The sequence below is a fragment of the Pseudoliparis swirei genome, chromosome 1, assembly GCF_029220125.1.
Source record: "Pseudoliparis swirei isolate HS2019 ecotype Mariana Trench chromosome 1, NWPU_hadal_v1, whole genome shotgun sequence".
Lineage (NCBI taxonomy): Eukaryota > Metazoa > Chordata > Actinopteri > Perciformes > Liparidae > Pseudoliparis > Pseudoliparis swirei.
In genome coordinates this window covers 8,381,734-8,406,856 of record NC_079388.1, presented here as the reverse complement: position 1 = coordinate 8,406,856, position 25,123 = coordinate 8,381,734, and the positions used below count along the sequence as shown (strand labels likewise).

At 41.2% G+C, this 25,123-nt stretch overlaps 1 protein-coding gene across 2 annotated transcripts in view; it reads left to right on the top strand.

The window, feature by feature from the left end:
* Window positions 1-9,203: 9,203 nt before the first annotated feature.
* LOC130193058 (myocyte-specific enhancer factor 2D homolog) overlaps window positions 9,204-25,123 on the top strand; it is a 28,100-nt gene continuing 12,180 nt past the window's right edge. For both annotated transcript variants that reach the window (XM_056413391.1, XM_056413388.1), the window contains exons 1-6: window positions 9,204-9,360; window positions 18,521-18,898; window positions 21,480-21,683; window positions 21,989-22,126; window positions 24,008-24,224; window positions 24,524-24,580. In XM_056413391.1, coding sequence (XP_056269366.1) covers window positions 18,845-18,898; window positions 21,480-21,683; window positions 21,989-22,126; window positions 24,008-24,224; window positions 24,524-24,580 — 670 coding nt within the window. In that variant the 5' untranslated portion in view covers window positions 9,204-9,360; window positions 18,521-18,844. The remainder of the gene's footprint in view (window positions 9,361-18,520; window positions 18,899-21,479; window positions 21,684-21,988; window positions 22,127-24,007; window positions 24,225-24,523; window positions 24,581-25,123) is intronic.

Sequence of the window (25,123 nt, the reverse complement as noted above, 5' to 3'; positions counted from 1 at the left end):
TCTCCGCCGCCGTTGAGTCCAAATGGTTTAACATCTCATTTGTCCTCAATCATATACGCCGTCCAAGGCCCACCCCCTTGTGAGTCAGTGAGGTAACACTGTTCCCACCCTCTGAGATTTGTATATTATGCAAGGCGGCCGATGTGATTATAATAAGGACCTATGGCAGCGTCTCTCACGCCCCCCAACAGACGCATGCAGAAGTGCATGGTGGCACCATAATTCATTCATCCCTCTAATTCATATGGATTTCAGATAGTGTGTGCTTGTCTGCATGACTTTATCACATATCCTTATCCGCACGATAAGGACATACAGCGAGTTATTTACATGCCGGTAAAGATATGTAAATCATATCACATATTCTCAGTCTTTTTGTAAGTCTTGTGCTCTAAATGAAGTGATTATATTGTGCGTAATGTATCAGTATCACGAACATCATGGGCCAGCTATTACCAATGGATGTTTCAGTCTGCCATTTCTGGTCTCATATTGTATCCTTGTAGCACTTTTGATGACTATTTGATTGTAAGCCAATACTTATTTATCAATGAAAGAAGTACATATTTCACATTATATGACAACATATCATTTTCAGACATTTCAAGAAAAGTTGGATCTTTGTATTTGGCTTCTCACCCAGAATTGAAATGCATCTCAAATGTTGCTCTGCAGCGAAACGTGTAAAGACTGACTTGACAGACAGACTTGAGAGGCGCTCCATGGCTTGGTTAATTATCATGATAATCACACCAGAAATCTTTTGAATTAATGAAAGAAGAATCCGCTCAAACGTCATTGTGTAAGGTCTCAGGCTTGTTTGTGTGCATAGCTAGACGCTGCTCATCATTTGCATGTAATAAAGTTAACTCAGTCATGTTGATCCGTCTAGACTTCAATGTGTGGAACTGCCTTCACACACAGGTCGAGAAGATCCCCCCCCCCCCCCCCACACACACACACACACACAGACACACACACGCACACACACACGACCAACACACACACACAGAGTGCATAAGAATGTTAACGCTGCAAATCTGTTAAATATAATTTTGGTAATGCATGATAATAATAATAATAATAATAAATATTAATAATACTAATAATGATAACAATAAGCTCTTTCTCAATTGTTAAATAATTATACCATATTTAGGGATCAGTTTATAAATCAAAAAAATACGTTTGTCAAGAATAGACACACCAAAATGCATAGGTAATTACCAACATACATTTATGATAGCTTTCTTTTCATTTCATTTATTTTTATTTCCAATATTGTTGTCCACCAAAAAAATCTAGCAAGAACTCTCTCCTTTCACACCTCATGGCTGAATAACAAGGGTGAATAACACAAATGAAACACATGTCTGATTCAGAGCTATCGGAGCTGAGAGATGCTCAATAACCGGGAGAGCCTCGGTTACCGGACCATGGCGGGTGTTACCGTAAAGGGCCGTTTTCTCTGTACGCGTGTGAACCGGATCCAGACCCGTTTGCGGGGCTGTGGTATGATTACTCAGGTTCAACGTGAACAGAGAGCCTCTACAACACGCGCCTCGGGGAGCCGCAGCGCAGACGCGCGCTCAAAACCAACATCTTCGCGCGCCTCGTTGCCAGGAGACCGTTGTTAAAGACGATGTGCCAAAAACCAACTTGCTTTTATTCACGGTAGTTTACAATGTAAGAATTCAACATTATATACAGTATTTGTAGGCTCCTTGTCAAAACAAAATACTTCACTGTAGCGACAGGAAACGGGTTTGAACTGATGCCAAATGTTAAATTGGGTTTATGCTCTCGCCCCAAAATCCTATGGCTGTATAATCATGAGGTCCTCTCTTCGGACAAGGGAAAAAGCCCCACAAGTCTCAAGATACTTTTAAAATAGCGTACCTCTTCAAAAGCAGCAACGCCAAATGAAGCTATCAACATACCTTTTATACTCTTTACATCTTTAGGCAGGAGTGTTGGTTGGGATAGTTTCAACGTGCCTACTTTATATTGCTGGGTAATTTAATAAGAATTCATCATATTTCGTGTAAATCATAAGTAAAACTCACAATATTGACCTCTGAGATAAGTGTATGCTGCCTCACGAATGTGTCAAGTAAAGAACAGCTTGTGATGCGGAGCTTAAAGGCAAGTATTCTGATAAAAAATAAAAGCAAAAGTAAAGTGGTTGGTACAACGAGAGATGTTGCCATGTTATCCACTTAACGTGGCTCGTTCAAAGGTTCATAAAAAAGCATATAGCTTGTTGGCCTGTTACTTATTGTAACGCGTTACGTGGGCCGTGAGAAGCAGACAGTCTTTTGGCGGGTGGGTCACAGTCGGTCCCAGACCCTCCGACAGCAGTAAACCACCCTCCGACATCCCTCCATTGTTTTACCGCCACCCGCCAGACACCAGGCAGGCTTCACGCATCGCGACTCAAGCCGCGCTTTTACGCACGAGCAGCATGTCACAGTCCAGCTAACATGTAAACAACAACCTCATCTGTAACTGTAAATATGAAATGGGATGCTTTTGCCTCACCATAAGGATTCCGCGTGTATTTGTGCGCGTGCATGCAGAAACTCTGGCACCCGGACGTCGCGCCAATATTCAAATTGCGATCCTGTGATTTGAATGGGAGCTTAATGAGACATGGTGGTGTATAATAAATGAAAGAGGGGGGATACTTCATGTGATTGAAGTTATGCTGCACAAATAGCAGAGTTGTTTCAGTAATGTTGAATGAAGTTAGAGGTTTGTAAACAACTTTAAAAAGAAAAAGCCAAATAGTATATCATTTATCGGTTATGCAGTGTATTCTTATATTGTTGTTTATTTGATATTGATTATTAAAAGATCATATTTTACAGTAAAATAAAGAAATAAATGCAGTTATCAGCCAGTCCTCTTGGGGTCCACACATAACAGGCATGGCAACAATTTCATTGAAAATATAAAATACTCAAATAAAATTACAAACAAAATAAGTGAGTCCGTTTTGTAAAAGTGTATGTATATGCTTTCAAAGGGAGACCCTCTGATTATTAGCATGCACCCATTCACAATTTCCCTCGTGAATTGGGGAACCTTCCATAGGCATTTCTTCTTTATTTAAAAGTGAATATCGATGTTGTGCTTTATGTTATAAAGAGAAAGTACAAAATCAACTGTAGAACAGACCCAGATTGCGGACTTGTTGCTATAGATAGATAGATGGATAGATAGATGGATAGATATGGATAGATGGATTGATCGATATAGATCCTCCAAAAAGATTGAATGATTTCAAATAAAACAATGATTCTTGATTTTCAAAATAGTTTTGATTAGTTTATATTTGATCAAATACTATATGGACCCTGCTTGTTTTTCAAAAAGTAATATTTACATTTAACTTTATGAAGTACTGCATATGCAATACACAATATACATTTTACTTGTGTTATTATTATTATTACAACAAGTGAACTAAAATTAGTCTAATTTGATGATGGTATTAAAACCCCCTGAGGGAAATTTGGGATTTGGGATTTTGGGCAGAATATAATAGAATTGACTATATATGACTGATATTATGATATGATATTATGATATACATGATATTATATGATATTACCGTAACACAGAAACAAAGCAGTGGTATTAAATGTCCTATGGTTGAGGTTCAACAGGCGTGTTGCTGGTCAGAAGGACCCAGCGGCTCCATGAGTCAAGAAGACACTTAGTGTTACTGAGCTCTGAGACCATCAGGTTGACTTCGTGCTCATGGGCCACTGGGTAAATATAGTTAAAATAAACATTATATTTGATCTAAACACGTTCCGTTCCACACGTTTTATAACAAACAGGTGATTCTGTCTGCACATTTACGCGACGGTTTAGAATAGATTATTAAGAAGAGAATCTCAGGACTTTATTTTAGAGTCATATTGTTCTCTTTTCAGGCTATACGCTTTTAAAATAAAGCGTTTCAAAATTCTATTTTGAATCTCTTTAAATGTTTCCTGCTTTCATGAAGTTACAACAGAAAAAGGTCAACACTTGACACGGGGAATTGCTCCGCCATCAAAAAGGCTAAATTCTTTTTATCACCGGTTTTATGGCTGAAGTTGGTAGTTATATCCAGATTCTCATATTAAAAAAGGAGTTGCTAAAAAATCGCTTGTAAAATGTTATTAATGAAATGTTTTGATTTGCCATTAATCATGACTTTATGGTAGGAGGTGACTCACAGAGCTATTTCAGCTGCACGTTTGATATACAATATTGGTTGAAAAAAAGAACGAGACATGGATATAGGCCTACAGACCAACTGTATGATATTAAATAATTGTTTCTCTTTTATGAACAAGAGATCAGCAGTGGATACGTCTTCTTCTTCTAAATACATTTTAAAGCATCATACAATCAAACGTATCAATCACAGATGAGGCATTTTACATATTAGCGTTATAATTCAGCGCAGGTCCATGCAGGAAATCTTTCCTGCGACGTGTTTTATTCATTTGTTATGGACTTTATTAATGAGGACCGATATTCACCGGATGTAGAATACATTCTGATGTATTTGCTGCTTTTATCTTTAGGTTATCAGCATAATCATTTATTCCACATTTTCTAATTACACTGGTAAAAAGGTGTAGATCCCCCAGTCCGCTGCTACACTTGGCTATATATAGTGTTAGCAGTGCTTCCAGTATAATGAGATGGTTTTATAGGTGTCTCATAGTGAACACTAATGAAGATAACATATCGTTGTGATATTTGGCCTCGTGGTTATTTGAACGAGGCGACGATGAGCTTGATGAGCTCGGTGCAGAATGCACGTTTCTCTGTTCTCCTGCTGCCCTCGTGAGGACATTTTATGTATTACACCCTCAACACTGGATTGTTGTGTCATTGCTATTTAAAGGCCTGTACACTCGAGGTCTCTGGATGATGATAAATAAGAATAATCTTCAATTGTTTTTATTTAAACACCGATACTATTAGTGGATACTTGATAATTAACTCCTTTGCATAATTTCACATCATATCAATCAAAGGTATTGTGGCAAAAGCCACTATATCTTTGATTAATCATTTAACATTAGCTGTTGCGCAATTAAACAAATGGGCAGTGTGATGCACATTGCAAACAAAGTCATATATTATTTTTCATGAATATCCTCCTGCATATGAAATAACATCAGGTTGTAAAAATGACTTTCTTGTGTGTATGACATGCTTCACTTGTCAATAAACTTGCTTTATTTGCAGCTCATGTCATTTGTCTCAGCCCACAAAAGAATCTTTGAATATGTACCAAACACAGCGGCTGCCTTATCTGTAGAATTACTTGCAGCTGAATGAATGATGAGATTTCTCTCTCTGTATGCCTCCGCGCTTATGAGCACATCTACCAATAAAAATATCTTTATGAAAAACACAAACTCCCTGCAGTTATAGAATGAAGGCAGACCGAGATTATTGAGATTGTTGGGGCCTCATTGCTCACACAGGCAGCCACACATTGCATGCGACAGTCCAGAATCAAAGAATTCACCCGGGGACAAAAAGGAAACCTGAAGTGTGTACTGCATCGTTTCATGCTGCCTAACCCTTTCATGTAACACTGGTTTCTCAGCTTTGATTGTGGTGTTACTTGATGTCAGCGCATTGATGTATGACTAAAATGTCATGTCACTACAAATGTATAACTTCATGGTGACGTAAGTTGGCATCTTATTTAATTTAATATTACTTATCTCATAGAATCAAGACTGACCTACTTATCGTGGCAGAAATATGAATCCTCGTAGTAAGAGTGACAGGTGCTCTGGCCTCCACGAGATAACGCAATGGCAGAGTGCAGTGAGCGTGGGACGCAGCGTGGAGTGTGTGTGGGCAGCAGAGTGGGGTAAACCTGCATGGAGAGCACTTTGGCTTGTTTTTCTCATTACCACGGTGACTGTAAAGCACATTTGCTGGCATGCAGATGGGATATGATTACCCCTCTGGTTTGGTCGCCCCCGAGGATGAAAACACATTTATCAGTAAACTTGCTTGTTATGCTGCCCCCTGTTCAGGGTGCACCAGATAACTATGTGATTATCATGGATGAGGCTTCATAACTCTGACCTCTGTATGCTAATGTTACAGCATGAAATATAACAAGAGATTAAACTGGTTAGACAATACTGGTTTGTCAACCATCCGCTGGACCTGCTGTTATGTACATGAGAGTACGCCTCACTGGCTTAATGCCGCCAATCTGCATTGCTCTGGTATTGTTTTTGGCTGTTGATGCCGTCCCGTATGGCGGCGGTCCGTAAGTGTAGCGCCCCCTCAAGTAAACGCTGTCAGCTCTGTCAGTGCGTTTCCCCTCGCTCTCTGTTAGCACCTTTTAGCACCGTGGGCTATGAGCCGCTGGCTCAGGCGTCGCCACGTTGAGAGCTGTTGAGAGGCAACCATCTTGTATCCCGAGTCTAGTTTAACAATTGAGCGGCCTCCTCTGTGTCCAGTTTCATCGCTCACAGATACAGTTCATGCAGTATGGTGTGTGATGTTTAGCTCAAGGACACCTCAACAGCAGTGGCCCAAGGATAAAACCGCCAATAAAATTGCAATTAAACTGCTCGTACACATCTGCAGCCAACATGCCGGATAGTTCTAGCTGCTTAACTGTAAACCTTTCCACAGCTGGTGTACAACATTTAACAGACGCCCACTTTGTTCTTTGGAGGAGCCTGAGGCCAATTCTTTCTCCAGCTGAACCTTTCCTTCCTTTGCTGCCTGATCTCTCTGCCCTCTGTATTTAATTTCAAATGTCTGCTCTGGACACTATTAGGCTTCAGTTTATACTTACCACTAAACTTCATTCAAAGGACTTCTACATCCAGGTCTTGCGAAGCTGGGGACATTTAGGTCCCTTTCACATAGTTTCTTGCATCCACAAGAGCAGACCTTCTTATCTTCTGCTGCTTATTCTATTTCAACGTTCTCCTGGTTCATAGTGATGTCTATGACTCATCTTCATACCTATTTGTATCTTGTGGGTTTGAATCCAACAAATCAAGCCAGCCTTTGATTTTGTGTTTCTAATCCTAGATGTCCCTCATGAGGCATTTCGCCAAGATGTCATGTGTTGTATTTCTGTCAGCTGCTCTATTCCCAATGATCCACAGTGCTGGGTCTGATACCACTTTTGTTATCAAACTAGGACAAACATCTGCTAGAAACCCATGAAGAAAATGAATGTGTGCAGCATGTAACTAGAAATGTAAAGTTTTTTAAAGGCATCTTCTTATACTTCTTTTAGGATCAGTGCACATACAAGACTTCAGTTACAGGATGAACTGTGCCCACTGGTTTCCTACTGGTACTGCATCGACATATTCTTTTAATTTGCAAATGGTCTCCTACTGACCTTGTTCAACCCTCGACACTTTGTGTATATACCTTGTCGCATCTGAATCCCCAATTGAATAAATAGTTTAACATATTGGGAAATAAATGTGCTTTCTAGCAGGGCCTTGGAGGAGAGACAAAGGAAAACCTGTCCCCCTTGTTTGCAATCTTTATGCTAAGCTAAGATAACCGCCTGCAGGCTCAAGCTTTATGTTTAGCATACAAACATGACAGTGGTATCAATCAGTATCTCAACATGTGGAATTGTTCCCCTCAGTACAGTGAAGGTACTGGAAACAGGACACTGCAGCTTTATTGTGCACCTAGAAACCCAGAAACTAACCAGGACTCCTGTTACGAAAAATACAAAACATTTCTGTTCAATTCTATTGTTTCTGAATAAATACATCAACATGTGCCAGTGTTTGGAAATACTTTAAACCTATACACATATGTAAACAGGTGAGATTTGTACTGTAAAGCAAGAGCATTCAATTACACATCTCCTACCAAACACACACACACAAACACACACACACACACACATCATTGTCCATTTTTTGGGGCTGATGGAGACATATTTTCAGTAGAGCACTTCCCTACCTGTGACTGTCAATAGCCAATTGTGCCTGAACTCTCAACAGAGAGGAGACGGTGAGATGACCCGGTCCTTAGCTACTTTCACACGTGCAGTTTACATATTTGTCATATATCAGATTATACATAATGGGCCACTCGGGCTGCCAATTGAGTAGGCTTGTTCTCCAGTAAAGGCTAATGTATATTGAGTTGTGTTGTGAGAGTGCAGCTGCCCTAGCTGCCCCTTGTAGTTATTTGGTTAATTGACATTTTGTTGAAAATAATAGCCTGAAATAATGAAGTCCCAATAGTAAATGCTGCATTTTTGTTTTGTTTTACCTTAAAGGCCTGTCTTCTTTCAATCCACTTTGAATACTTTTTTACATGGGGAATATTCTAAATAAATCTGTGTGTAAAGAATATATGGGAAACTAACTTAGAAAGAGGATTTGGTTGGGTATTGATAAGAAGGCATGTAGGCTATAGGTCATTTGTCCCAAGCCTTCTAGTGGGTTAATGTTATAGATTATAAAGTCGTCTGCATACAGTTTTGTTGTGTGTGACAGTATATGTACAGTCGGCCCTCTGCACATGAGTACACTGATATTATATATAATGTGCGTTGCAGTAGGTTATATAGTACAGAGTATGATTTTACTGCAATGTAGTTAACATATTTTAGACCTCATAAGTCATATACGGTTCAAAGCTCATAGACTTGCAGAATTTCACCCAAAAAAATAAAAATCACATCACCAGTAGGCTACTGTAAGTCATGAAGCCATAACGACAAGATAATAGAACAATGTCGACAACTAACGTCTTACAACATGAGACATTTCTCTCTTAAACAACCTTAACTGGTCTCATTGTTCGTTATTCGCCGCGTTACCGCGCTGTGGTGGTTACAGTTGTGAAAAACAAATGGCCTTGCGGATTCTCTCATGGAAAGCAGGCAGGGCACAGCGGGGCTACAGTGACATTTCCCCCACATGCAAAATCATGCAAAAGGTAAATACTGAAGCGGAGGGATACAGACACTATTGCAGAACATGGCCGTCACCTCCGTCATGTCCTCTCGCAAAGACCAGCCTCTATTTTCAATACTGCCTTTTGATTGGCCGAGAGGATGGCACGTCAGCTTCCTATTGGATTTCCAAAGGGTCAATCACGGGCGAATTTCAATGACGTCGACCGTACACTGGGTGCGCTGTATCGCCTGGGTGGACAGTATAGTTACTTCAACATTAACTGGAATAAAATGCCGCGGATTCATGTAAATAGAGACATCGCTTCAGCGTAATTAATTAACGTTTCTTAATTAAGACATTACGACTTCTGGGGCGCGTGACGACAGGCCTATTTTCGGCTTTCTATCAGCAATATTTCAAGGTAAGTGGAGTGATACATTTCCTTCCTGCGTCTTTTCTCCTCGCACAGAAGCAGCTCCCGCTGGCTTTATTATTTTAATATCGCAAAGTAAATAAGCATCGACGCGTCGACCTGTATTCCCCAGCAGGACCATCTTGATTTAAAGACGACATGTTTGTGACGTGATTTAAAGTAGCGCGTGCTGCAGCTCGCGCGGCCGAGTTATACGGAGAGTGTCAGGAAGGTAATGGCTGTCGGTCGGACTCGTAACTTGAACATTGTGAAATGGCCTGCTTGGAGTAGCTCGTCCTGTACATCCAGCCGGGTGTGTTGTCTTTAACGAGGCTGTTCGGTGACACTCAGCACACGTTATTTAATAATAACGATATAAGCGTCGACCTGTCAAACCCGACCCGAGGGTAACGCTACCTGTCCGCAGTCTGTGGGCCTACCAGTCTTCAGACTCCATCTGTCATCATGTTGGTAGCATACGGGCAAGAGTCTTGCTGCCACTTCAGAAGAAAAGCACTTCATGCCAGAGCTGGCAGGGTCAGTAGTTTAATGACATAAAGGAGAACACGGACTAATAAGAGACCTATTGTTTAGAGCTGCTCATCTAGCTGCATTTTACAGCTTCATGCTTCGGACCCTCAAGAAAAATGATTTAGTTGTTTATTTGTGTGTGTGTGTGTGCAGTGACTTAATGAGATTTAGTCCAGAACACACTATATTGATACTGCTACATGTCAGGCAGTGTTGGTGTTGGCATGCTGAGGCCATTTGCATTGCTTTGTTTACTGTAAGTCTAACTGTGTTTTTTAACATATAAACCGTCAGGGCAAATTTTAGTCAAATCAGGGCACCAGTTCTGGGTGAGCACGGGGCTGCATGCATCCAGGGTACTGGAGATCAGCAGCCATGATTTTCTGTGCCATCCCGGGGTAGATGCCAGAGCTGTTGGGCAAGAAGTAGGCCAGTTTGACAGCGTGACTCATATCAACATATGAAGGTAGTGCATTCTTACTGATGGGTGAAATGAGCCATACACGCTCTCAATCTGTCATCCACCAGCAGCATGTTTCATGTAATGTGTAATAGCGTTTTGGATCTGCTGCTGAATCTTTATTCTTTATACAAAGCCAAGTTCTCTGTGACCCAAAGATTCCCATTTCAGCCTCACCGCAGGATTACATTTGTTTTGCCTTCTTAGGTTTCCAAAAACCTTGCTGCAGTATCAACAACAGAAGTATTTTTTATTAAAATGCTTGAAATAACAGTGCTGTTGAACTGCGTCGTCCCGTTGGGTAGGACTTTGAGCTAATAAAGCTGGCAGTGGTTGCCAAGATGAACAGAATTAAATCAACCAAAGGTTTCTCAGTCCACAGCAGCGATTCGTTTAGATTGAATTCAGGTGTTGAATGGTTGCCTTCATGTCTGTATGGGAGTTTGACCTTTTGCTCTCGGGTCGAATAAAGCTAAACAAATAAATAAATATCTATTTTTTTTATTGGGCCAAGATTTATATTGTATAGCAATACAGATATTTCATTCAAAACTAAACATGTATTAAGAGACTGTCAGAGGAGGGACAGGAATAGCTGATATTCTTTAAATTATTGAAATAGTAAAAATTGAAAGGAAACTCACAAAACGTCTACATGTTCAGTATAGCCTTCAATAAATGCAATGGTACCATATTGCCTTCCAAGTTCAGTCCTATGTTGGTGGAAATACCTCAGCTGTGTCTAGACAGTTGTAACTTCTCTAAGATTTACCAGGCTGAGACAATTTACTTTCCTTGTCTCTCCTGATTTTATCAAGTGGAAAAGGTTCAGTAAGACCTCCATGCTGTCATTGAGTTGTCTGCTAATGTCCATTTCATACTAAGACATGAGGGGAAAATATTCCAAAGACAAAAATAAAATATAACATTATTGCAATTGTTTAAATGGAACTTATCCAATTAAACAATTGCAATCATTCTTTGAGTTGATGTTTTATAGCTAATTTATATGTTAATTTGGAGTGAAAAGTGCAGTTCTACAGGGTGTCCGCGGGTCCTTAAAAAGTCTTAAAAAGTCTTAAATAGCTTTTCCTAAAAATAAGGCCTTAAAAAGTCTTAAATTGTCTTAAATTCAGATTGGATTGGTCTTAAATTTTTTGGGTGTCATGTCCAGGGGTTTTCCTGGGTCAAAATGGGTCTTCGGTTCTCCCAAAAAATATGTTGGCGCGCTACGCGCGCACCGTCTGTTTATGCAGGTCGGGCTGTTGAGTGATCAGCAGCTGTCCGCTCGGTCCATTCGCGCACCTCACAGTTGCGTATTGATCAGACAAGAAGACACGCTTATCAACTCCAGTGTTTCCCCTATAACAGGGTGAAATCCCCCCCCCCCGCAAACAATTCTCGGCTCGCGCGACAGAGCGATGCGCGCCGGCATCGAAGCTCTGCCGTGATGCGCGCACACGGGTGAGCACCGCGTATTCGGTCCTATCAATCCCCTACAACGTGAAGCATCGGCTACTTTAGAAAACATGGCAGGATGCAAGTTCAACAACGGCTTGAAAAGAACGAGTGTTTCTGGTCACGGTGGGTGAAATGCTTCTGAATCTGCGTTATGTGTCGCGAGACTTTCCAGCGGTGGAATCTCACGAGCAGAGCAAGAAGCACAGAGACTAGCGAAGGCCGCCAGCAGCCCGCGGGGCTAGCTGCTGCTCCGCCGCTAGCTCCTGCTCCGCCGCCCGCAACGACGTCAACGCTACAACGCTGGAGGTCACCGGAGGAAATCCAGCGCCTTGCAACAAAGAGCTCATCACCGAAGACCAACGCTGCAGTGCGTTCTTCATTCTGTTCCACGAGACTCTGGACCAGACCACCGCGAGCAGACAGCTGGACTTCATGTGCTCTTGGTGAAATGACCAGGTCCAGTCAGGATCCTGTGGAGCTCATGGGCCATGACACGCCCAGGACCTACTTCAGCACCTCAAAGTAAGTCTAACATAAATATATGTATTAACTATCCTCTTGTATATGAGTATGTGTTTCATATAGTTAAGCTTTACTCATGTGTCAAGTTAATAACAGCTATGCATAGGCGCACTACACATTAATTAGACTAATTAAAAATAGTTTTAGAATGGTAGTAAGTAGAGTGGTGTTTACCTGTCAATATGTCTACATAGTGTTCACTTGGCTCAAGGGATGGCTCACGTTGCTTCATTTGTAAAAATAGTATTCATTCATATTGATCCAGTCTGACATTAATCTGAAGTGGTGTCATGAAGAGATGTGGTGACTGTTGGCTAATGTCTGCCTTTTCTTTCTTTTTTCCAGGAGAATGGACCAAATGTCAACTGGAAGTTTTTATATTAATACAGTTTGAAAAGGATTGTTTTCCTAGTATATTCACAAAAGCTCAGGAGTAGACATGAACCTGTGCACAAACATCCATCACATAGAGACATGAGAACTCACACTCACTCACCCACACACACATACATTCTATTATGTAAATGAATTTGCATTTTAAAAGCAGCTGGAAATGTTATTTGTTATTTTATGGATTTTTTTTGTTCAAAAGGAACTATGTTGCATGTATTTTTAAAATATATTTACTTAATTTTAGAGACATTTGTTCATGGGACTTAAATGTTCTGAAAATGTATTAATAAATATAATTTACAACAGCAATGACATTTGTGTTATCCTTTTGCATTACACCATACTGTTAATTTTGAACAGACATCAGTGTGTTTACTTTGAATTAATTAATTTAGATTAATGTATATTTCCATCGTAAATTAGGTCTTAAATTTTATTTAGACGTGGTCTTAAAAAGTCTTAAATTTCACTGGTTTATTCCTGTAGACACCCTGTTCTAGTTGGCTGGCAGTTTGCAGTCCTTTGTATTTAAAATGTGAGTCGTACCTGAAACCAGTTCTCCCAACATGCGTAAAAAGTCGCGAGACAATCTGAGTGCAAAAAAAGCCCTGTCCATCTTTGTTTAATGGAGATTGAGCCATTAAGAACATCCCAAACCCCGTCAGAGCTGTGGAGAGGCAAACCCCACTCCAAGTCACGTTTGAGGCTCCGACCATTTATTTCAGGGTGTTGGCACATTTCATTGGCTAGTGCATAATCCGCTCAAGGTCACGGCCACTAATTACACTCCTCCAAAACTGACAGATGTCTCTCCTGAGCTTGATTGCGTTCTCCTTCATCAGAAGAATATTCAACCGTCACTTGGATGACTCGAGTAACATGCAACGGCTCTTTTTATGACAAAATGCTTGGCCCTCTTAAGATAATGAAGCATACCTGGTCCAGCCAAAAGTCAATAATGTTCCACTATTTAACACTTCGATTTAGTGTCTTTACTTTGTAAGAGTCCTTTCTGCTTCTTTGGCCTCTCGTGTGTCAGAGCGAGCTCGGTTGGGCTGCATTCAGGGCTCCGTTTTAGCCAAGCGGCGACCTCATTATGCTGGCGTCCAATCAGTCCTCCGGCCAGCTCCTAATTGAGCCATCAGCGCCTTAAGGGGGAAGAAGAGGGATGAATGTGACAATTACAGTAATGAGGGGGCAGCCATGCAGAGGGCAGTCGGGGAGAGGGAGGCCGGACAGACGCCTTGCAGTGTCGCCCCATTCTGGCCAATTTACGGCTAATCAAAGACTGTCGCTTGGCAAAGTTGGTGGTCAGAAGGGAAGAGCTGTTGTTAGTCATTTTCCCTCTCGCAGTGGGATATTTCTACATGTTGTGGTAATTGTTTAGAGTTGCTGCCTCACAGTTGCAGCTAATGAATGATTTATAATGATGTCCAGCACTGCTGATAGACAAATATTGAATGATTGAAAAGCTACATGTAGGAGCTGCACAAACTACATCATTGTGACTATTGTTTCTCGTTTTTATATAATGTTGTTTGATAATGGACATCATCAAGGGGGATTTAAACACCTGTAATACAGGGCAATGATACATGACACTGAGCATTTTAAAGTTCAACCTAATATTGTGGCTTTTGTCACGGCTTTTGATTAATTCTCAAGATGCTCTGAAGTGTTGAAATTAGGTCTACCACTCCACTGGCGTTTTCAATGTTTCCGTCTGGCCGTACAACACTCCCACAGGAGAGCATGGTCATGGAAGGTCAAGACTGGAGGGGAAAAGTGAAACTGTTGCCACATGGCTGAGCCTATGTGTAAGAAGGAGAAGCTAATGTTTTTAGAAGATGTACACGTTTTGTTTCTCCTTGAGAAGTGTCGCTGTCCCTATCGACCCTAAAACGAATCAATAACAACAAAGTCAAGCATGAAAAGAAATACAATGATCCTTGCAGACAAAAAATTGATTAACTGTGACAATCCTTTGTTGGTCTGATCCCCAGCTCCTCCAGACCTCAGGTCTAAGTGTCCCTAGTTAACATTTTAAATCCATATTGCTCCTGAAGTCTTTTCCATCGACGTGCGAGTGTGTTTGAATGATTAGTTTAGATCCTGATGAGCAGGTGGCACCTTGTATGGCAGCCTCTGCCACGAGTAGGGATGGGTATCGTTTGGGTTTTTTCCGATACCGGTGCTAAACCGGTACTTTTAAAACGATACCGGTGCCTAAACGGTGCCTGAACCGATACTTTTTTTTTTAAACGCACAATGAGGACATTAAAAACCTCTTCGGCCATATTCCCTGTAGAAGCCGTTATCATGGAGCACTGACACACAACGGATATCAGACTGTTAACATACACAAGATATGTTCTCCATTATATGATGTGATGTGTATTGCCATGTGCAGACTTTATAGGGTTAAACCTGTCACTGTTTTGATGGGCAAAGAGAACAACCAATCAGAGGGACTGAAGATGACACGTGACAAATAAAGTTTTGCTTCTGACAGCGAGAGCTCCACTGAAACAAAGTGACGCCCCACGGTCTTTATTCCTCCGTCATTATATTCCCGGTAACACCGGGTATACAGCCGGGACCGCTGGACATCAACACATCTGCTAGCAGACTGTCACGCTCGTAGCTAACGCTAGCTACGAGCTAGCTTAAACATGGTTATAATGGCTAATTTATTATTTCTTGGGCTACTTTTATGAATGCAAGACTTGCAATCAACGTTACGGAACTAATCTGAGTTCAGGCTGCTCGTCATAATCGGTCTCCCCGTGTTCAGGGGGACCGGTGACGGTCTCCCCGTCGCGCCCAGCCTGACGCTGGTGTGCGCCACACGACGCAGCCTCCGCTGTCAAAGTTAAATATGAGAGGCTCGTAACCTGCTGACAGGGCGGAGTCACCAGAGAAGTTCACAACAATAGTTTGTTTCAATTTCAATCGGCTCAGGCACCGGAAAGAATCACCGAAATGTGCGTTGCGTTTCGGTCCGGGTAATACCGGTTGTATTGGAACCGGTACCACATTGGCACCGGTTTCCGGTACCCAACCCTAGCCACGAGTGTACGAATGTGTGATTGAGCTTAATGTAGTGAAACGCATCTTGAGAGGCCGAAGACTATAAAGGAGAATATATATATATTTGTGTGTATATATATATATATATTCCATCTTCCACTTACTATTGTGTTGAAAGCCGCTAACAACCTCTCTCTGACTTGCTAATAAACACAATTCTTCTCAATAAAAGTATACCCTGTTATTTCAACTCGAAGCAAAATCGAGTTGAAATAACGTCGTTTTAATTTTAAACGGAAGCAGAGTGAAACCATGTCTGTCATTCTGGGTCAATCCATCAGAACTCCAGCATCGCACTGTCCATTATTCTGAGACCACAGCTAAGTGATGGCAGCATTTATTTCAGCCAATAGTTTTCTTGTATAAAGATTAAACGGAGGGGATCGATGACCAAACAATAAATAATCACTGACTATCAGTCAACAACTTGACCAATTACATTTGATTATGTCAATTCCTCGTCGGGGACACGTGGTCTGGCTGATCGATTCCCAATGCGAGATGGATGCGATCTCGGAGCGTACAGACTTCCAGTTAATGGCATGATCAGATTGATGATCACGATCGGACGGCAGCAGTTGCATTGAAAAGAGAATAACCACGGCCTAACGGTTGTTTTTATCATCAATGAATCTGACAATTGTGTTGTATAGTCAAATAAATGTTCTTACAAAATGTTCATGATTGCGTCACAGAGCCCATGGTTGAATATATCTCCAACTCAGAAAAGGAGAAAATCCTCTCAACTGAAACCAAGTCCTTGTTTTGCATTTCTAACTGGGGGGGGGGGGGGGGGGGAGATTAAAATGCTTAATAATTTATCATTATAATGACCAATTACTATTCTATCGATCGACTAATACCTTGCTGATTAATAAACTCTTATATTCTCTTGCAGGGAGCGTTGCTTTTAGCCTTGCACCAAACCAAGTGTAATCAACTGTAGACGCTACAATCGTGATTATTATATGATTAACTGTGCAGCGCTACTGGAAGCTTAAATCACAGTGGTAGACATATTAAAAGGAAGCATATGTGAAACTGTATATATTACCGGGGATTAAGTGACTAATTAGTCTTTCTAGATACAATCAAAAGCATAGTCAGCGATGATGATGTTAATGTCATACTGACAGACTAAGCAAAGGGAAACTAACTGTTGTCACTTCTCTGGCATATTCATTTAATTATTTATCCTTGCCACGATTGATACATTAAAAACTAGAATGGGCACTCGGTAGAGCGCATACCTTCGCATATCACAAGATGGGGCATTGAGTTATGAACATTTTGGCATTAGTTGCATGCCAATTGGATATAAATTGACCGTGCTATGGTAAAAAGAAGATGTTGACCTTTTCATGACCTTGACCATGACCTTTGACCCGATCGATCCCAAAATCTAATCAAATGGTCCCCGGATAATAACCAATCATCCCACCAAATTTCATGAGATTCGGTTTAATACTTTTTTACTTAAGCGAATAACATGCATACAAATAAATAAATAAATACACGGCGATCAAAACATAACCTTCTGCATTTTCAATGCGAAGGTAACTATCTGAATTATTTCCATAACCTGCAATATCACTTTAGGATCGGGAACGATTGATCATTACACTCGGGTATAACCACACGACCAAAAGACGGACCAGTTTATTTAGTCTCACATCTATCTGTAGCTCATGCAGAGGCTCAATGCTTAATTATTCATCATTCGTTTATTATTTTAATCTCTTGTATATGAAAGATTTTAAAAGTGCAGCCAATAAAAAGAGAGTGGTTCCGCCTGCACAGAAAGATAAAGATGTCTTAGTTGTCGATATGCCACCTCTTCCATACAACGTTTGGACTGACCTTTGACCTGGGCTGTGATAATACCAATGCTACTCGTTTTCTGGTGTGTGAATATGATTTTAAACATTAATACCCATCTCCATCAATAATAATCCTTCATTGACATCAAGTTGGTCTGTCAAATGTTTTGATACTTGTACAGAGCCCAGTGGAATCACTTAATGTGTTGTCACTGAAGCTTCATGTGTGTGGGAGCTCGTGCTGACCCTTTGTTTTACGTTACGATGACTCGCAACAAGCATTTAATCATCTATTAATGTATTATTAATTTCACAACTATAGTTTCACATAACTGAGACTAATGCAAAGGGGAAGTTGTGCTTTTTAGTGTGAAGTTTTGTATTAAATTATATGAAATGTATAGGACAATACAAAAGATTGGACACTCAAGTTTATTGTTGGAAATGAGATATAGTGGCTATTCGGTAGTATGGAGGGAGGTGGTTTAGACACGGCTAGAGTAGCAAAATACTCTGTTAATATTTAATGATTTAAAAACACATTTTTAGGACTGTTGTGGATTTGGTTTACTATTAAGGCCGAAAGAGAACGTCTCAAAGCATCCGATCAAATAAAAAATCGACTTAATCAAGTAGCTTCCCACTTGATGTGATTGCTGCTTCTTGATGCTGAAGGTTGGATTGAACCACGTCAAATAGTGTTGGCGAGATACCGTCATGTTTAATGCCTTAATAATCAGGCAGTATTGTTGAATCATGTATTGTCATTTTATTTGTAGAACAGGATGATTTATTGATTTTGTGAATGCACAATCGCCATCATCAGACGATTTGTTTCTTGTTTTGATTCTGTGATATTTTAGTGACCTTCCTGTCCCTCTGTGTCACGCAGGAGAGGAGCAACGTCCTCCTCACCGCTGCAGGGAAGTTTGTCGCGCTTTGTTCCTCGTGGAACTGAACTGAAGACCTCCACCCCTCATCTCATCTCCTCATCTCCCACTCTTCCGTCTGGCCGCCCGTCAAAAGGAGTCGACAGAGTTGCCGGACCACAACTGGGCCGAGAAATGTGTTTGTGTGTGTGTCCTCGGATGCATAACTGTGTCTGACAGTTTTTGGGGCTGAAGTAAGAGGTTGTAGGCTGCACTTCCCCTCTCGCCATCTGAGAGGCGCTTCTCCACTTAAGTGACTACGTTTGTCTCCACAACTGCAAAGCATTATGGGTAGGAAAAAGATTCAGATCCAACGGATCACCGATGAAAGGAACAAGCAGGTGAGTCAAACTTAGTTTTCATCTGTTTGTCTTTTGTGTGACTGGTCTTATGGATGAGTGTTTTAAATAATGTATTATAAGTATTCTTAATAAAGTTTATACTTTTGTAGAGGGAATTTAGGGCTTTGATCCTCTTTTCCCACTTTTTTGGTACATGCTATAATATGTCTAGTATAGGAAATGTCAAAGAACCACAAGTCGGTATTAAATGTCTGATTGGTTTTAGAATCTTGTATATTTAGCTTATGATTTCAACTTTTAGTATTCCTTTTAAATATAGTAATCTCTATATATTTTTTGTTTAGTGAAATACAAGTTAATATGTTCTTATTACTTTAAAAAACCTTGATTGTATTGACGCTCGTGGACTCTTGAATTTTAAAATGTTCGCGATCAATAAAAAAAAAAACTTATTTTAGAGACTTGGATATTATAACTTTTAGATGATACTGTCAGGGTTTTGTCACGGGGTGAGGCTCAGGCGCAGAGAAACAGGCTGGACTCGATATGAATAACAAAAAACTCCTTAATGAGACATGTTGTTTTTTTAAAAGCAAAAAGTCCAAAACGGGGCAGGCAGAGAATCGGGGGACAGGGCAGGCAGGCAGGTCAGGAATCCACAGGGCACACGGAAGATGGAACTAAAGACACAGAACTATAGACAACAATCCAACAAGCAAAAAGGGAAAGACTGACACAATATAAAGGGGGCGAAACAGGTGTACGGCATCGGACAGTAACGAGACAAGAGTGGCTGAGGGCAGGTGAAGGGAATGAAACAATCATGACAGAGGAGACACAGAACACAGGAGACACGGGGCGTTACAGATACTGCAGTTGTACATTACATTTCATCAAGACATATTCATAATTGACTTTGAGTGCCTCTAAAACCTTTTAATCCCCAGGCAGTACTATGTGACATTATTTTAATTGAAGAACATTTGTAAGCAGTTATCATTATATATTACCACTAAATAAAGTCTTCATGATCATGAAAGGTCTCCTAGATTAAAAGAAATGAGTTATGTGTGCAGTTCACTGAACAGATTGTTGCTACTGAGGTTTTGTTTTTCTTCACTCCCAGGACAATCAATCTCCAGATAGATTGTTCTACTTGAGGGGAGCTCGGCGGTCTAGAAGTCATTTTCTGATCGCTGCTCTTGTTAATTTGCGTCATTGTCTCAATCAACTATACACATCGTTACAGTGAACGGTCTCAAAAACTGAGCCAGCTGTCCTCAAGGATTTGTCTTTTTCAGCTCCGTTTGTTGTTTCCCTTCTCGTCACCAGACTGCCGCCCCTCTTCAGGTTTCCTCCCTGCCCAACGTCTTTCTTGTTTTCTCAGTCGGGTCTAGGGTTGGGTACCGAAACCCGGTGCCAATATGGTACCGGTTCCAATACAACCGGTATTACCCGGACCGAAACGCAACGCACATTTCGGTGCTTCTTTCCGGTGCCTGAGCCGATTGAAATTGAAAAAAACTATTGTTGTGAACTTCTCTGGTGACTCCGCCCTGTCAGCAGGTTACGAGCCTCTCATATTTAACTCTGACAGCGGAGGCTGCGCCGTGTGTGACTAGTGAGCCCGTGTCGAGCACACCAGCGTCAGGCTGGACGCGACGGGGAGACCGTCACCGGTCCCCCTGAACACGGGGAGACCGATGATGACGAGCAGCCTTAACTCAGATTAGAACCGTATCGTTGATTGCAAGTCTTGCATTCATAAAAGTAGCCCAAGAAATAATAAATTAGCCATTATAACCATGCTTAAGCTAGCTCGTAGCTAGCGCTAGCTACGAGCTACGAGCGTGACAGTCTGCTCGCAGATGTGTTGATGTACAGCGGTCCCGGCTGTATACCCGGTGTTACCGGGAATATAATGACGGAGAAATAAAGACCGTGGGGCATCACTTTGTTTCAGTGGAACTCGCTGTCAGAAGCAAAGCTTTATTTGTCACGTGTCATCTTCAGTCCCTCTGATTGGTTGTTCTCTTTGCCCATCAAAACAGTGACAGGATTAACCCTATAAGGTCTGCACATGACAATACATATCACATCATATAATGGAGAACATATATTGTGAATGTTAACAGTCTGATATCCGTTGTTTGTCAGTGTTCCATGATAACGGCTTCAATTCCTTTTGATGCCTATAACTGGTTGTACGAACATCAAAACCTATGATGAGGTATGACTAAAAAACTGTTAGATATGTGCCCTGATGTGTCAGTAATGTGACTGCATATGTTTTCTTCATTACTCGGCACATGAAAGTGTATTCACAAGTCTTTAACTTCTTCCCCTGAACTGAATTCTGTTTTGATTGGCAAGTTTAGACCTTAGTCTGTGGATCAAGACCGTAAAGTTATTTACATATCTATCTCAATCGCAAAGTGTTAACCCTGAGCAAGGGAGACTTTAAAATCAAGAAAATGTTGCGTTGTATATCAGAATTTCTGAGCTCCTATGATTTTGTGTGAGCTTTTAATAAAGGGTGTGTCCTCACATATCTTTTTGTTTCCCCCCCACATTCTGCCCTGTTCCCCTCTCCCCAACTTCCTCCGTCTCTTCCTCTCAGGTGACATTCACAAAGCGAAAGTTTGGCTTGATGAAGAAAGCCTACGAGCTGAGCGTATTGTGTGACTGCGAGATTGCTCTGATCATCTTCAACCATGCCAACAAGCTGTTCCAGTACGCCAGCACTGACATGGACAAGGTCCTGCTCAAATACACCGAGTACAACGAGCCGCATGAGAGCCGGACCAATGCAGATATTATTGAGGTACATCCATGAGCCAGCTAAGATTGACAGTTCCCTTTGTTGCGGTTTAGGAAATGCAGCGTGAGCTTGAAACGAGTGGTGTTTTAGGATATATGGGGACGCAAGTAGTCCCCGTTTAACTAGTTTGTCTCGGATACATATATATAATTCACATTTAGATAAATATTAGTATTGGATCTGATTTGGTATTGGAGATGCCAGATCAGCTTTTAGGACCAAAAAAAACTACCTTGAGACAACCTTAGTTTCCAGCAACTAAACTGACTGACGTAATACTATTTTCTTATTTTGTTTTACTTTCATAGACTTTGAGAAAGAAAGGCTTCAACGGCTGTGATAGTCCAGAGCCGGACGGCGAAGACTCCATTGATCAAAGTCTCCTTAATGATGACAAGTACCGTAAGACAACGGAGGATCTGGATGTTCTCTTCAAACGCTACGGGGTAAGTAATGGAGTATATGGTAATGTCTGCTGTTCTGCTTCTTTCCTCACTGTAATCTGGTTGAGCGGACATTTGTCTGTTATTGTTTGTTGTTTGATTTGAGTGCCTACAGGAAACGGCTACTGTGGTGAAGTCACTCTAACTGGTGGGTTCACTGGGTCGTTTGCAGATGAAGGAGATAACAGATGCATGAACAGCTTTTTGACCGCTACCATACCAACGTTCTTAAAGAAAATATTCAGCTGTTAATTAGACTGCATTTTGTTTTAAAGGGATTCCAAAGTGTTGTGTTTCAGCTTCAACCACAGTGGTCGTCCTTTGTTTTATCCGCACAGTTTGTCAAACTTTCTAGTCGCAATTTACCGACGATAAGAATTGTTAACGTTTTTTTTATGTCATAACTTCAAGGTCAGCCCACCTTTCGTGAGCCCGGCCCAAGTTGTCTAACCTCGGGGACAACGGCCTCCATTTTAATCAGCAGCTGACGAGCAAGACGCTGGAGCTTGGCTTCGGTCTTGAAGTGTTGAAGCATCTATTCACCAACAAATAAACTGTACACGTACTGCACAGCTACGATCACATGGCTGTCAGACACCTGGACAGAGCATGCCTCTGAGACACACAGCTGAACACCTTGGAGATAAATTAATTGATGCGCTGTCAACGTACTGTTCCAGTGTCTGCATGAGTCCACGACAATGCACGTGACATCGTGCCTTGTAACTCTCCCGGACAGGTGAACGAGGCATCAGTTTCCTGTTACATGCATACACTGCAGCTGGTGATGAATGATAGTTTTAGTCTATTTGTGCTTCAGCTATTTCTGCAGCTGGGCGGCTTTTTCGTCACTTCAACCACAGCACCCCTGCATGCGAGGCACTAATGTTGTCGGTTAATGTTAATGATCAGTTAATGAGGGTCGGATTTTGGTCAGAAAAACTGTTTGCTGATGATATTTCTCACTTTAGCCAAACCGCCCGAGTGGCAGTAAATCATTTCTGCTGTGTCAAGAACCAACTTCAACTTAGATAGATGGATAGATTTTTAGACGTTATTCATCCCCAGGGGGAAATTTGTATAAAGCAGCATCAAGCAGGTTTACAATTTATCAAATAAAATAGCAGGACATGTTACATTTAAGAATTTAAAGTCAGATTGAGTAGGATTTGTCCGCTGTGGTTTGTAAACGTTTCATTTAAAGTTGGCCCCTCCCCCCTTGCTCAACGACCCTAGCTTGTGAGCGTTGCAATGTTCATCTAGCTAATGGGCGCAGTGTTTGTGTCCAGACCGGAGAATTTATCTGAGCCTCCGACGGCACAGAGTACGGTACCAGGATAGAACGCAGCCCGGGGGACAAGAGGCTGAGGAGTGACAGCTGGAGGCAGAGTGAGGGGCACAGAGACGCCCGAACACCGCCTGTTTACTCTTTTCCTTTAGCTGAGGGTCCCTGCAGATACAGACGGAGCCACACACTTTTAGTGGGTCGTAAATTAAGATTGAGAGAGATTATTTTTGTTTGATTCGAAGCATTGTCTTATATTTTCACATATTTTGAATTAAATAAGGTGTCACTTGTTCCTTCATGTCTATAAATAGGGAACTTTGCAATTGGAGAAAATAAATAATGGGGATTTGGTGATCAAACGCCTCTCAGCTTATTTGTCCTTTTTTTATAGCTTGAACAGTGAAATAAATTCTGCAATGTGTCGCTTACCTTTTGCCAATGCATACATCTTCCTGGATGATATTAGCTGTTTAAACTATTTTAGCTTACCAAAGGGACATCTGTGTAACATCCTGCTGTCTCAAAGGCGGGAATGGAGCGCTGAGGACTTGATGTGCGATGAAGTCTAAAAGTAAAATGGTCTCTTCCCTTTGCAGCAGTCGACCGCTGCGGCCCAGACGTTCTCCATGCCGGTCACAGTCCAGGCGTCTAATCAAAGCACATTGCAGTTTAGTAACCCTGGCAACGCACTGGTAACTACCTCCTATGTAACATCATCATCGCTCACGGATACCCACCTCCTGTCGCCACAGCAACCGGCTCTTCAGAGAAATACGGTATCTCCTGGGTTGCCACAACGACCAGCCAGTGCAGGTGAGCGAGTAACAAACTGAAGTAACAATAAATAACGGCAGAAACAACTGCAAACAACGATGAGCCTCTTCCTTTTGGGAGGAGATAGTTCTGACATGAAGTACTTCTAAAGTAGTAATTATATTTGGATTTAAAACTTTGTGTACCCTTCAAATTATTAGTTAATATCTCCATCAACCAAATATTAAGCATTGAGGTCTAGAGTCAATACGTTTACTGATACTATATATCAGCACATTTCAAAACCCTTGGGGAGTTATTAGTTTTTAGTTCACGTCATTTTAATCCTTTTTCAATAGGAGCTCTTCTTGGAGGAGAGCTGAATAATTCAAATGGAGGATGCCCAAGTCCAGTTCGTGAGTAATCTGCTACTATATTTGTTCAGATTCCCAGTGTTGTTTTAGTTATTGCTTCTTTTCTTTATTGCCAATAATTCCCCTGGTATCTGGTCTATATTGAGTATTTAGTGTTTGTTTAAAGGCTAAATGTTAACAAATATAGGTACACAAAGACATCTTCAAACATACGTTATATATTTTTTCCAATCCATTTTGACCACTGAAATCTAATTATACACAGTATACTCTATATTAACTACTGAGCCTGCAAAATGTATTTCAAACTTTACCATACGTCTCTCCTCCGCTCCATGTGTGTGTGGCCAGGCTGAGCTCCGCTGTTGAATGATTATAGCGTAAACACGGAAACCCTGACTCAAACGCACCTCTATCAAATGCTGGTCACTATCTCTGCGTTCCATCTGAGGAGTATATTCTCATAGTCAACAGGCTTCGCACCGGACTAACCCCCACAGCATGTCCACATGCAGCCTTTTCTGAATAAAAGCCATTAGAAAAGCTGTCCGTTGTTATGAAGAGAAACATGTGTTGTCAGCGGTC